Source organism: Citrus sinensis, chromosome 9 (assembly GCF_022201045.2).
Source record: "Citrus sinensis cultivar Valencia sweet orange chromosome 9, DVS_A1.0, whole genome shotgun sequence".
Classification (NCBI taxonomy): domain Eukaryota; kingdom Viridiplantae; phylum Streptophyta; class Magnoliopsida; order Sapindales; family Rutaceae; genus Citrus; species Citrus sinensis.
In genome coordinates this window covers 22288229-22303509 of record NC_068564.1, presented here as the reverse complement: position 1 = coordinate 22303509, position 15281 = coordinate 22288229, and the positions used below count along the sequence as shown (strand labels likewise).

The 15281-nt window shown below is 36.3% G+C and overlaps 1 protein-coding gene across 4 annotated transcripts; it reads left to right on the top strand.

Annotated features, from left to right (window-relative positions):
- The first annotated feature begins 248 nt into the window (after positions 1–248).
- Positions 249–9110, top strand: LOC102626177 (uncharacterized). 4 transcript variants are annotated; one of them, XR_003062916.2, is made up of 16 exons: positions 250–611; positions 1170–1322; positions 1471–1587; positions 1707–1791; positions 2398–2506; positions 2615–2682; positions 2767–2892; positions 2968–3902; positions 4179–4382; positions 4488–4548; positions 5812–5925; positions 6341–6454; positions 6556–6642; positions 7462–7530; positions 7697–8079; positions 8358–9110. XR_003062916.2 is itself a non-coding variant. In XM_006493930.4 (15 exons), exons 1-14 carry the CDS (start codon positions 505–507, stop codon positions 7486–7488), a joined length of 2307 nt encoding a protein of 768 aa, XP_006493993.2. In that variant the 5' UTR covers positions 250–504; the 3' UTR covers positions 7489–7530; positions 8358–9110. The 4 variants fall into 4 exon arrangements, 2 of the variants coding, with proteins under 2 accessions (XP_024949543.2, XP_006493993.2); XR_372537.4 differs by having other exon boundaries at positions 7697–8225; XM_006493930.4 differs by lacking the exon at positions 7697–8079.
- The last annotated feature ends 6171 nt before the right edge of the window (positions 9111–15281 follow it).

Below are 15281 nucleotides of genomic sequence, written 5' to 3'. Positions count from 1 at the left end.
ATAACTAAGTACAATGTTCGACTAGAAGGCATTGTCCGATTAGGAAAATATCAATAAAATTTGATAATTTTATGGTGTATAGAATATATGGAATGGAACTCTGAAATACCATAGTCAAGTTCGTTCATGTGTTGAAACATTCTAGAAAAGAGAGATTGATTTTTTTTTTTTTTTTTTTTTACAGAGGAAAAACAATTATAAAAGGAAACTATAGAAACCTTTTTCACAAATTCCAAGCACCCACGCGGTTAGCGTAAGTTACAAGTTGTTTTAGAATGCGCTAATATTCGGACAAATGGCGAAACGTTGAACAAATTCCAGTGAGCCGTAACGAATTATTATTATTTTATTTTATTTTATTGTAAGAGAACTTTAAAATTCAAGGAGTCTTTTAATTCATTCGCCGCTTCTTAGAATTTTCTCGGAAACTCTTCATTTTCTCGGGAAAATGACACAAAAATTGTAAACAAATAATAACAGTTAAATAAAATAATAATCTGAAACATGAGAAGATCAATATGGGCGGACGATGCAAATGCGCCATCAGGCTCGAGCTCGGAATCACGCTTTCCTCCTCAAGCTGCTTCTACCCATCGCAATTCGAGGCTAAGGTGCTCAGTTGATCTTAATTTGAATGAATTGATGTTCTTTTTCATATGTCGATTTTTTTTTTTTTTGCGTAATTTTAAATTCTATTTTCTATTAATTCAGCTTGAAAATGCATTTTTTTTTGTTAATGTTAACAGCTGTAGTTTGTTACATTTAATTAGGAACTTAAATGTTAATTAATGTTGCTAAAAGTATTTGAAATTAATGTAATTTCTATGTTAATTGTTAGTCACATTGACTGATTAGCCAAGATTTTATTTGTATTGGTTTAAGCTTTACTTCAGACTCTGCATTTAATTTGTCCTCTTTTGCAATAAAGCAGTTGATTAAGTTTAAATTTATGCTGCAATTAACTAAGAAATGGCAGTTAATACTTGATAGCACAATAAGTCCAAATTAAGCAGTGGCACTTTGTTTGTGTGCTTCTTTCTTAATATTTCAATTGGCATGTGCAATGCCCATAGCTATGTCTGTTGTGTTCTGTGTGGAAAAGATCAAGTGTCTGCTGATTTAATTTAACTTTTTTTTTTAATTTTCTTCTTGAAATTTGGTAATGTCAGGAATGTTTTTGGACTGTTGGCGCAAAGAGAGGTTGCTCCTCGGACCAAGCATTCATCCAAAAGACTATTGGGTGAAACTGCTAGAAAGTGTTCTGGTTCATTTTCACAGATTTTTGAAGCGGGAAGAGATGCAAGGCGTGGTCTTGCCTCATGGTGATTTCCGGATTTTCTTTTTCCTTTTCTTATCTTGATGCATGCTACAGTGTCAGAAAGCTTCTTCCATTTTAGATGGTTAAATTTACTGTGGTTTTTAGGTATTTGACTTCATTTTTCAGATTTGAACTTGCTGCAATGTATTCAGGGTAGAAGCAGAATCATTACACCATTTAAGACCCAAATATTGTCCACTGTCTCCTCCTCCAAGGTCAACTATAGCAGCAGCCTTCAGTCCCGATGGCAAGACACTTGCTTCTACACAGTGAGTTATGATTTATTTTCTTAATTGATTCTAGGAGTTAAGGGTGATTTATAGATTTTGTTTTATGAATGCCAAGATGTGCTTAAATTTTCCAATTGCAATTGGATCTATCCATGCAGCGGTGATCATACTGTAAAGATTATTGATTGCCAAACAGGAAGCTGCTTAAAGGTTTTGCATGGTCATCGGAGGACACCCTGGGTGGTAAGGCTCTGTTATGTTCACTTTGACTTGGTTATCTATTTTCTTGATTACCCATCAGTTTCTACTTGCTTCAAAGAAAATATTATATGAACACTGCCATGAATAAGGAAATAGCATATAAGATTTGGCATTGCAAGTGGTTTTTCGGTTAGGGCTTTGTTGGAATCATAGTCTGTTACTATTAGCTTTTTTCTGTTTGCTTATTTCCCTCAGTACATGCCAAAGCTATACGCTTTGAGCATCCTTGCAAATATAATTGATTTCAATCATCCTAGCTTAAGTTCCCTTCATTCTTCCATATCTAACACAACACATCATTACCTTTTGTCCAAATTATTACTATTATTTTTTAATTTTATTTTTACCTTTAAACTGCTCAAATTCTTTGTTCCTAATCTGCTGTCATGAACTGTCTTTTCTTAGATTACAGGTTGTCGGGGCTCTTGGCTTTTCCTCAGCTCTTTTTTATTTTCATTCTTCATCTTTTTCGTTAAATTACTTCAACATGTCGAAAATGATCTTTATTACCAGTTGTTACTCTTCTTGAATATCATGAATTACTTGAGCCACCTCTTTCCTTCTCATGTAGTTGGAGTTCTTTTTCAGGTTAGGTTTCATCCATTGAATCCCACGATTATTGCCAGTGGAAGTCTAGATCATGAAGTCCGTTTGTGGAATGCAAGTACTGCAGAGTGTATTGGATCACGTGATTTTTGTAAGAACTTATCATAATTCCTATATGCAGCATTCTTATTATAAGATTTCATCCCAATTATTAATCTGGGCTGTGAATATGGTCTTAATTTGTTATATTGCTATTTAGACCGCCCAATTGCTTCCATAGCTTTTCATGCCAGTGGTGAACTTCTTGCTGTAGCCTCTGGTCACAAGGTCAGTTCTTGATTTTCAATCCAAATTGAGGAGTTTCATCCTGGCCTGCTATTTGATTTCTTTGGATTGGAACTTCTGTGTCAGCTATATATATGGCGCTATAATATGAGAGAGGAGACATCTTCACCTAGAATTGTGTTGAGGACACGCCGTTCACTACGAGCTGTGCATTTTCACCCTCACGCAGCTCCATTGCTTCTAACAGCTGAGGTGATATTTTTTATCACATAGAAATGCTATTTGCTTCTTTCTTCTTGTGGATCCTTATGTTCTGCTTATTGGCAGGTCAATGACCTTGACTCATCAGAGTCCTCATTGACACTTGCAACTTCTCCAGGTTATTGGCGCTATCCTCCGCCTGTTATATGTATGGCTGGTGCTCATTCTAGCAGTCATCCTGGCTTGGCTGAGGAAGTACCTCTCATCACTCCACCGTTTTTACGTCCTTCATTTGTTAGGGATGATGAGAGAATATCTTTGCAGCATACTGAACACGATAGTGGTGCAACTCGTACACAACAGAGTCTCAGGTCCTCTTCTTCAGTGCGCCTTTTGACATATTCCACTCCATCGGGGCAGTATGAACTTGTGCTGTCTCCCATAGGATCTAATAGGTCATCTCCTATGCCAGATGGAACAGGGACAGATTCTTTTGTGAGTGAAATAGATGGCGCACTTCCTCAAGCCGCTATAGGTGCTGTGGGAACTTTGGATGGGCTGCCAGAAGAGAGAACTAATTATTTGCCCTCTTTTGGTGATCAAACAAATTGGGAGCTTCCTTTCTTGCAAGGCTGGTTTGTTGGGCAAAGCCAAGCTGCACAATGCACAACTGGTTTGCTTAATGGTTCTGATCATGAAAATCTTGCAGCATCTGGTCAAATAGAAAATGTGCTAAATTCCTCAGCAACGCCAATAAGTGTTGGTCAATCTAGAGCCAGTGGTAGATCTGGTTCAGGGCATCAATCTACACATTCCCAAATGATGTATACTCCTGGATCCGCTGAAGGTACTGCTTTCATTAACATCCCACACAGTGAAAGTGCTAGGCAACCAGTTACCCGATTCCAGGCAGAAGTCGCCACCTCTGTGGCTGCAGCTGCGGCCACTGAATTACCTTGCACGGTGAAGTTGAGAATTTGGCCACATGATATTGCAGATCCATGTGCTCTTCTTAAAGGAGAAAGTTGTCGTTTGACCATACCACATGCTGTGCTTTGCAGGTATGTTAAATATCTTGAAATGTTTTAGTGACTCAAAAATCAGTGGTCCGGGGAAGTATCATTGTTATTTTGCTATTATTTTTTTACCTCTTTGAACATATAGCTATTACACAGGCAGTATTTGAGCTTGAAAACACATATATCGAGATCAATTTGCAAATTTCATATGAGTATTGATGATCTTTGTCTCTCTTGTCAGATCTAGTTACATAATTATTTATACTGGTGTAGCATCACAGGGCCCATCTTTCTGAATGATTATTTGTTAATTTGCAGTGAAATGGGTGCCCATTTTTCACCTTGTGGAAGATATTTAGCTGCCTGTGTTGCATGTGTTCAGCCTTATTTGGAAACTGATCCTGGATTTCAAAGTCAAGGTTACCAGGATGCAACGGGGGCTGGAACATCCCCAACACGACACCCAATTTCTGCTCACCAAGTTATCTATGAGCTACGGATATATTCGCTTGAGGAGGCAACGTAATGCTTAAGCATCTTATACTTATGAATTGTTTGGTATTGTTTTATCATATATATCAATTTACATTTTCCCATTCTAATCAGATGTTTTTCTTCGCCACCCAGATTTGGTACAGTGCTCACGTCTCGGGCAATAAGAGCTGCTCATTGTTTAACATCAATTCAGGTCAGTTTAATCATGGTGATTGATGCTCTGTCATATCAGCTATTATTTACCGTAATTTGAAAGTACTATTTTGTGGTTCTGTCAATGAGACTAAGAATTAGCATTTTTACTCTATTTTGGAAGTTTTGTTCTTCCTATTTCTATTTTTTCTCCAAGAAATGTGAGAAATCATGAAAAGGATATTGTAAGATTAGTAAATATTGATTCTCTATTGATAAACTGCTGCATACCTGCTATGGCTGCTTGTCATCAAAAAGTTGCCTGGGGTTGCTTTTTTGTTGTAGGTTTGGGGCTTTGCATGTTCAGTTTATCTTGTCCTCTGATGAAGTTTCCATGTGTAAAAAATTTATGACTAGCAAGTGCGGTATTCTGCATTTTCCTTTGGTCGATACCATGATTGTGATATGAGGCTTTCGATTTTTACTTATGCTGACAAGATTTCTATGTTAAAAAGGGTATATTTGAAGTTTTATAATTTTTTTCCCATTAATAGTTTCAAAAATTATTAGTGTTATATGCATTAATGAGTTGCCATTGTTTACTGTTCTAAAAGTTTGAGAACTGTTTCACAGGCATGTTTGTTTTGTTGCCTCATAGGCCTGCATACCCTTATCTTTTTCCTTGGGGCTAGGGAAGATGTAGAGAAAGGATAGGAAGGAAGGGAAATGAAACAGAAGCAAACTTTGTTTCCTACATTTTTTTATTAAGTGAATGGAAAAGTTTCAAAATAAGACAAGGTGCTGGGAAAACTCTTCAGCTCTTGGACTCCATTTATTGGAACAAGCTGATTAGTGGGCCATAGAGTTAGTTGAGTTAGTCCAGAGCCTTCAAAATTCTTTTCTGATTTTATGATAATCAACTTCCAGGCATTTAAACAACTGGTTCACCATTGACAATTATTATATGACAGAGAAATGTGTTATGGGATTTACCAAGTGCTAGGGCCTAGGCCTACTTAATGAGACCAATATGTGCCAAAAGAGGTTTCAGTAATTTTAGTTTCTTTGAAAAGCAAGTTTGATGGATGGTCCGTGGTCCTTGGAAAGTATAATAGGCTGGTATTTCTTTATTACTGTGTCTCTTTCTCTTGTAAATAAAATCTAAAATTCATCAATCAACATTTCAGTCGGATACAGAGTCCATTGTGAAGAGAAATCATAATTTTAAATCAATGACTTATTCCTGGTGAATTATTAATTTTATTTTTAAACTGTTCTATTTTTGCATGTTCCTGGAACTCAAACATTCTATGCTCATTTTCAGTTCTCACCCACCTCGGAGAACTTATTACTTGCATATGGTCGTCGTCATAGTTCACTTCTAAAAAGCGTTCTCATTGATGGAGAGATCACAGTACCTACATACACAATTCTGGAGGTATTATTAATGTACCTTATCCCACCCCCCCTACCCCCCCCCCCAACTTTTTCTTTTCACTTCCCCCTCCCTATTCCTCTCTCCTCTTTTTATGATCATGTCCTAAATCAATTAATAGAAATCAAACCCTTTAGACCTCAACATTTGGAGTTAATTGAGTAAGAACCTAAACATGGCCAGCAAAGAGCTTAAGTGATCTGCACTGTTTGATTTCAGTTTTTGTCTAAGCTGGTTTGGCCCATGTTTTGGTATGTAAGAAATATTACTAAAAATGCTTTACAAGAGATGCTGTTTGCAGTACAATTTGGGAACAATTGGTTTTTTAATGGCTGTCTATTTTTCATTCTTTCATTTATGTGTGTGTGTGTGTGTGTGTGTTCTTCTTCTTGATTAAAAATTTGATGGTGATACTCAGGTCTACAGAGTTTCTGATATGGAACTTGTTAGAGTTCTTCCCAGTGCAGAGGATGAGGTCAATGTAGCATGTTTTCATCCTTCAGTTGGAGGTGGTCTAGTTTATGGAACTAAGGTAACTTGAATTTTCTCAAATGTTTTTCTGTTTTTATTTTGCTTTTTGATGATGCAGCTTACACCTTTAACTTCTATTATCGATCTTCTATACATTTGCAGGAAGGGAAGCTACGGATCCTGCAATTTGATGGTTCTTATGGCATGAATCACACAACATCCTGTTTTATGCATGAGAACGTGCAACTGGTAGGAGTAGGGTCAGAACGATAGATATCCCAGCCCACAGTCTTCTGACCAATTGTGTTCTCTGGATTTAATTTCTTAAAAAGATTATTTAGCAGAAAAAGTCATAATTGGTGTTTACATGTTTCTTATCTTATTCTGCAGCGGAGATTCATTGTGATTGTGATTGGCTGTTATGCACATTCTTTTGATTATATAAATCAAATTGTTTTATTTTTCATGTTTTGCTAAGATATTGACCTTTCAAACTTTGCTGGTCTAAAATCCTTTTTTGCGGACGTGAATTCTGGTTTGAGATTGATACTTATGATCTTGTCCTTCATAAAAAAAATGCATAAGAGTAAAGCGGTTCACTTGAAGGTTTAACACTATTATTGGCCTTTTAATTATTTGATGGGAATCTTAATTGTACTAACCTACTTTCTTTGACTTTTAGAGAAATTCCAATCCATTTCTTTGATTTCCAAAATATGCCAACAGTACAACCCTGTTTTAATCCATGCTTAGCTAGATTATTATTGACAAATTTTGGTTTTCTGAAAAGAGGTGAAAAGATAGTGAGCTTTTCCTCTGTTTTTAATTCTAAGGGTTTGAATTTTGAGATTTGTCACTAGGCAAGATGCGATTAATTGATAGACTTGATCCTAGGGTTTGAATGAAAGTAGAAATGATCATATTTGCTTGTGTAGTGAATTCCGAGTTGTTGATAGATGCCATTGGGCTTTTATTATATGGTATGATCAAGTCTATGCATGGTTAGGGACTTTCTTTGTTAATACTCTGCTTTCTTATGTTATGTTATTGTTTTCTATTCTATTGTAGGTCCCCGCACAAGCTTTGGAATGCTAATGATAATTCATCACAACCCACGTACTAGATCTCCAATTTAAGGTTCATTTCTTTTTCAGGATATTTTTCTTGATTTATGTTGGTTGATGTTCTTGTCATCTTTCCTTCAACTGATTTTTGCTGTTAGTATGGAGTAGTGGTCAATCTTTTGTTTCATTTTGGATGAATGAGAAATCTTTCCAATCCTGATACTTTACCTTGTAAGCAGCAGGAGAAAGGGGTCACTACAAAATAATGAATATGTGGTAGTGCTTGAGAAGCTTCCTGTTTGCTTCTTTGAGGAACTTGTTTTGTGGGATAGAAACTATGTGGTTACCAGCCCACAGTTTACTTTGAGCCTTTGGTGGGTTGAAAATCAGATATTTTGAAAACTCCGGAAGGATATGATGGAAAATGCTCTAATTCTGTAAATAGAATATTTTAGCTGGTTGTGAATTCATACATTAGAGTATACAATTGGTCCCTCTTCTTGTTCTTGTTCTTCTTTTTCATTTTATAATCTAGATGGGGGGTTTTTGGGAGAGTCTAAAGATGGTGCAGCCTCTTCTATGAGAAAATGGAGACAAATTACAAGGACAAGCTTTGAAGCAGGTAAAAACTTGGTTTCACCCTTCAGAGGGAAGTAAAGTAGACAAAAATTGCAATATATAGCAAAAGTGGGCGCTTGTCTGTAAGAGGTTTTAAATATGGCCATTTCTCAAGAAACCATTGTATTGAGTCCTTAAACTACACCTTAGGTAAGTATAAGTTCCCTAATACAATTCTGTATTAATTTTCATTGCGTGATAATTTTCCTTTTTAATCTTTTATCCCAATTATGTTGGAGGCTAAGTGTAGTGTTTAATCAGAAAGTAACTGAACTTTTTCAGGGTCCACCATCTCTATCCAGTAAAAAATCCCGGTGGTAATGGCTTTTATGGGAATCTGTGTCAACTCTTGCGTCTGTAATAAGCTCTAATCCATCAAAATAGGGGAGGAAGCCGATCATCACTTCTCCTGCAATTCTTGCATGCTGCATTGTACTCGCTATGTGGAACTTGGAAAATCTTAAAGAGTGGAAAAAGTATGGGGGCAACAAAAGGATGAGAAGGTTTAGAGAATAAAGATGGAGATTTCTCCAATTCGGGGCTAGTGGTAAGTTATATAGCTTATTTCATCAGCATTTGTTGGTATGGGTGGAATAACAAAAGAAAGTGGTAATTCAATGGCATTCTTGGAATGGAAATAGGTGCATTTAGAAAAGTTGACAGTTTTTTAGTTGTTGTGGTGTACTTATTTCTCCTTGTCTAAAATATGGGATTTTTAGCTAGGAGAGGAATTTGTGAGCTTCATGTTAGTGCTTGCTGCAAAGTTAATGTGTCTACAGAGAGACATACAAAGAATAGTTTTTTCTAACCTGTAACAATTGAGTTTCAAAAGAAAATGTTAGTATAGTGACTCTTGTTCCAAAAGGAAATGTTTACTTTTTTGAAATTTCGATTGCTGTGCCAATACATATTGCACTGGCAAGCCAATACAAAAAACTATACACAACAATTGTTATTATGAATGTCACTTTGTATTGTTCGAGACGGATAATAGTATTCTTGGGATAATTATTTGGAATGTAAGAGTTATCTCTTGATATTACTGGACAGTTTTTAGAATATTATTTATTTTATATCTTTTTTAATTTTTGACAAAATCTTGGTTAGTCAGTCACGCGATATGACTTTTATCTTTTTTTTTTTTGAAAGGAAAGTAGAACTTTCATTGAATCAACTCATTGAGTACATGCAGAATTTCAGGGGAAAGTTCCTCCACCAAACAACAGATTGCGAATTTTCTAATGCCAATTTAGCTATAGAATGAGCACAAAAGTTACACGATCGAGGCACATGTTTTGCTTCAAAAGAGCTAAAATCCTTCATCATAGCTTGGATTTCTTGAACTCTCCAAAAAATCTCAGTACTGCTCTCTTTTCTTTTGTTGATCAAATTCGCTACCTCTTGAGAATCAGTTTCCAGAATGATTGCTTTCAGCCCTGCTTCCTTTGCAATACGTAAACCCCACTAAGCTGCTTCTGCTTCTACATAAGAGACATCTCCCTTGAACTTTGATTTCTTATTATACACTTTCCCGTACTGTCTCTGATTACTACCCCAAGCTCAGAACATTGTCGTTCTCTGTCAGTGGCTGCATCCATATTAATCTTCAGGCAGACTAGAGGAGGAGGAGTCCATGCATTTGGCTTCTTTTTTTGCAAGCTTTCCCCATACATCATATCTGGAAATTTGGTTCTGCTAAATGCCTCATTTACTGCTTCAGCTTTGGCCAACAAACTTGTTTCGAGCATACCATAAAGTACTCACCAGAAGCTCAAGTCTGCTCTACACAAATTTTTTCTGTAGCCCCATCAACTCCACCAATATGTCTGTGCTTCTCATATCCTGAAAAGCACTTGCCAAAGCTGAATTTTGCCACACTTTCTTAGCTGCTTTACAAGAGATCAAAGCATGCCAGATATTTTCCACTCCATCTCCAAAACGTTTGCAATGGACTTCTTGAATAATTTTGCGTTCCCATAAGTTCTCTGCTGTCGGTAGTAAATTCTTTGCTGCTTTCCAAATGAAGATCTTAATCTTTTCTGGAATTATGAGCTTCCATATAACGCTCCAATTATTTCCTCTACTGTTAGAACAACTAGGAAGGTCTGAGAATTTCATATTAAGAGCCACTTGGTAGCCGCTCTTAACAGAAAATCTTCCTTGTTTATCATAATGTCAGATCACACTATCCTCCATTTCTCTTCTTGGAAGTGGAATGCTCAGGATTTCACCTGCATTTACCTTTAAGAAATTCCCTTAGATAACCTCTTTCTTCCAGCTATTTTCTTTATCAATCAACTTAGCTACAGTGGCATCAGGGGACATTTTTAGAGTAGAATAAGGTTTGAAAGTGGATGGCCTTAGGATCCAATTATCTCTGTAAATTGAAATACTCCTTCCATTGCCAATTCTCCATCGATAGCCCTTAAGAATCACTTGCCGTCCCAATAGCAAGCTTCTCCAAATGTAGGACGAATTACAGCCTGCTGAAGCATTCAAAAAATTCCCTTCTCTAAAATATCTGGCCTTTAAAATTCTAGCTACTAAAGACTCTAGATTTTGAATCAATCTCCAGTCTTGTTTTGCCACTAAGGCTTGGTTGAAACTTGATATATCTCTGAAACTCATTCCGCCTCTAGACTTGGCTTGACTCATCCTCTCCCATTTTGTCCATAAAATACCTCTCTACTCTTTCTTTTTGCTCCACCAAAATCCAGCTATAGATTGCTGGATATCATTACAAAGCCCCATAGGTATCTTGAAGACACTCATGGCATAAACTGGAATAGCTTGAGCCACTATTTTTATCAGCACTTCTTTCTCTCCACTTGAAAACAATTTATGCTGACAGCTAGAAATCTTGCTCAGGACTTTTAATTTGGTCTCATTAAAGAAAGCCTTCTTCTTTCTTCCAATCTTGAGGGCAGCCCTAAGAATTTCTCATGCTCAATCACTACATTAAGCTGAAAAATTCTCTTAATTGCTGAAATCTGGTTTTCATGAACCTTGTCGCTGAAAAACATACAAGACTTCTCAAAGTTGAAGACTTGTCCGGAGGCCTTAGCATAACAATCAAAGATATCCTTGAGGTGTTGGCAGTCTTTGACCGAAGCTCTAGAGAAAATCAAGCTGTCGTCTGCAAAAAGGAGATGAGAAATGGATATATGCTGGCCAAACTTTAACCTTTGAATTTGATTCTTTTTCTCTGCTAGCCTCAACAAGTTAGATAATGCTTCTGCGCTTATTATGAATAGGTAAGGAGATAGCGGACACCCTTGCCTTAATCCCCTTTGGGGGGTAATCAAACCCTTTGGAGATCTATTGATGATTATAGAAAAAGAAAAAGTAGTAATACAATTCATGATTAGCCTCACCCATTTATCCTCAAAGCATAGTCTAATCATGCTTTGTTTTAGAAAGCCCCATTTCACCCTATCATAAGCTTTACTGATATCTAGTTTCAGAGCCATCGGCCCCCTTTTCTTGCCTTTACTATGCCTGATTTTATAGAGGCATTCATACCCAACAATGATGTTATCGATTATCAATCTGTTGGGGATGAATGCACTATGAGATAAATCAATTACATCATGTAAAATGGATTTCAATTGGTTGGCAATAGTTTTTGCAACAATTCTGTAAATTACATTGCACAAGCATATTGGTCTAAATTCGGTCACTTTCCTAGGTTTTTCAACTTTCGGAATTAAAGCAATAAAAGTATGGTTTAAAGGGGCAATGGTGCCTGCTTCATTGAGAACATGAAGGCATGTATTGATGACTCCTTCTTTGATTGATCTCCAATGCTTTTGATAGAATGCAGTCGGAAGCCCATCAGGTCCTAGTGCCTTCATTAGGCACATTTGGCCTAAAGCTTCTGTAATCTCTTCCTCTGTAAACGGTTGGCTCAGATGTTCATTCATTTCTAGTGACACTTTAGGAACCATTCCCCTTAATGCCTCCTCTATTTGATCGTGAATTGGGTTGGAGATTGAGAATAACTCTGTAAAGTATCCACATATTTTTGTCTTTATTTCTTCATCTTCTATCCTCCATTGTCCTTGTGTATCTTCAATACCTCAGATTTTATTCTTTTTTTTTTTTTCTGGATGAAGCTTTTGAATGGAGGAACTTTATATTTCTATCTCCCTCTGCCAGCCAATCTGCCCTAGACCTCTACTTTTAGTAGATCTCCTCATTCAGCAAAAGGTGATAAATCTTTCTCTCAATACTTTTCACTTCTTCTCCATTCTCATACTACTTATTGTGTTCCTGGAGCTCTTTTAATATATTCCCCAGCTTCTCCAACATCTTCTTACTGTCCCCAAAAGTTCTCTTACTCCAGTGCACTAATTCCACTAATGAATTTTTGCTTGTCTTTTTGAATAGCTAGACTGCATTGTTCCCTGACCAGGTTCCATTTTCTGCTCAAGTTCTCTCAACTATGTCTCTGCATTCATCATATGAGTTCCAAAAGTCCTCATAATGGACCCTTGAAAAAAAATTTCTGTTGTAGTGCCCTCCATTACTGCCTATAACTTCCATCATAATTGGGCTATGATCCAAGCACCAGTTGACCAGATTTTTTGCTACATGATCTTGAAATCATTGAGTCCAATCTATGCTACGTAAAAATCTGTCCAACCGCTCTTCAACAAACTAGGGGCCAAATTTCTTATTGGACCAAGTGAACGGGTAACATGAGCAACCTAAATCCTTCAGATTACACTCCTGGACAACTTTTCTAAATTCACTAATCATGTCAGCCTCTCTATCGTTTCCTCCCCTTTTTATCTTCAGTTTCAACTTTAGCATCAATCTGGTGGCTATTGAAGGAGGTAATGTTTACCTTTATGTCAGAGTCCCAAAGCATAGTTAATCCACCACTCTTTCCATTGCTACTAACAACAACATAATTTTTAAACTTCAACTTCATTCCCACATTATTCATATGTATAGTCTTCAGCTTAGTGTTGAGTGTTAGAAAATACATATTTATAAAGGAGAAAACCGTCATTTTATATTTCAAGTCTTACTAACAACCCTTACTTTTATGTATTTAACCTTCTTGTGATTTAATTACATGTGTTTTATTTTAATTAAGTATTTTATGTATTTTAGGGGCATTATAGTCATTTCACAATAAAGGAGAAATCAGACGGCAAAACGGACATCACTTTTGAACTCAGGACGGTCAAAAACCTTAGGAGGAGCATAAAAGAAAAAATGGCACTATTCACATATACGGTACTATTCACGTGTACGGTACTGTATACGTTACTGTTCACGACACTGTTCACATAGACGGATGATGACGTGGCATTGAACGATGATGTGGCATTGACTGATGAGGTGTCACGATCCTGTTGGACTAAAATTCTTATGTACTGTTGATGGTGACGTGGCAGCATATCAGTGGACGAAAAATCTCGCGTACGGTGCATGCATCACACAAGATTATTTTCAACCAAACCGCGTTAATGTTCATCCGGGTCAAACCGCGTTACTGTTCAAAGTCGGGTCAAACCGTGTTACTGTTCATCCGTGTGGTCAAACCGTGGACTATTGACTGATGACGTGGCGCAATCCTGAGCGTCCAAATTGTTTTTAATCCGATGGCCATGATTTACTCCATGTATCTATAAAAAGGGGGCCTCTCCCCCCTAATTTGATATCTCTGAATCCATTTTTGGGATCCATTTTCTGTAATTCCCTCTCCATCTTGTATTTTCTTCGTATTTTAATAAATTTCCATTTTGCCCCTAGTTCAATTATGAGTGGCTAATTTTCTTTCAAGCTTGGGTTGAAGGTGAAGTCTCAACATGTGTCATGGGCTTAATTTGGTAAATTTATTTTCTCTTCCCCTCTAGTTTTTGTGGATGTTTTGACTTCTCGTCGACAAATAATAATAGTCTTGTCTAGATACCGCCTTGGTTACACCGGCTCTCTAGTATAAGGTTATTATTATTTGGCACGATAAGCCCCTAGCACCATATTGATTAGAGTGTGGTTCATGAGGTGTGGATTCCCCCCTCATGGTTTAATTGGCATTAATACGGATTATTTAGCCCATGATGCATGTTGATACGGATCCAGATACCCAAGTACGTCAATTTAATAGATTTTCTCTTCAATTTATTCTGTCAATTGCAATTCCAATTTTAGAATATATTCTCGCCATTTTAATTTAATTATTAGCATATTCCAAATCATTTCCACCATAAATCCAACTACCCATTTACAAAATTAATTCTATATATAATTAAAATCCACCTCCTCGTGGGATCGATACTCGTCACCATTAGTCTATACTACAACAGATTCGTGCGCTTGCGAGTACATTAAAATTTGCACAACAAGTTTTTGGCGCCGTTGTCGGGGAGGTAAGTAATTTTAATTCATAGAATTAATTTTTGTGAATAATTTCTTTTATTTGTTTTCTTATATTTTTTTTATTATTAAAAAAAGAAAAAAAAAGTGAATTTACATTTAAAGGTTAGTATTTCTTTCCTTTTTCTCTTCTTTAAAATTCTGTAATTTAATTTTTAATTTATTTTTCTTTGTAATTTTTTTTGTTTATTTTATTAATTTAATTTTTAGTTAATTTATTTCACGTATTTGTTTTTGTGTATTTTTATAGAAAGTTTGTAATAGCGCAATAAGGTTAGTATCGTAATTTCTCCCTCTTCTTTATTTTGTTCTCATCTTTATTTTTTATTTTATTTGTTTTGCATGCATGGTCGAAAGTCATTATTACCCAATCTTGAACCTATAGACCTTGAACTTGAGAAAACACTTCGCACACACAAACAAGTAAAAAATAAAATGGATTTACAATCACAGGAGAGGCCATTTAAGGATTATTTCAGTCCTTTAGCAAATTTGACCACATCATGTATAAGATACCCAAATGTAGCTGCTAGGAGTTTTGAATTAAAACCTAGTGTGCTAAATTGTCTCCCCACATTTTATGGCCTAGAAAATGAGGACCCATATAATCATCTGAATGATTTTCACGCCGTTTGTCAAACTTTTAAATATGAAAATTTTTCAGATGATGATGTTAAACTTAGATTATTCCCATTTTCTTTAAAGGATAGAGCTCGTTCATGGCTTAATACATTGCCTGGCAATAGCATTTCATCATGGGAACAAATGGTAACTAAATTTTTGAATAAATATTTCCCAGTGCATAAAATCAATGCT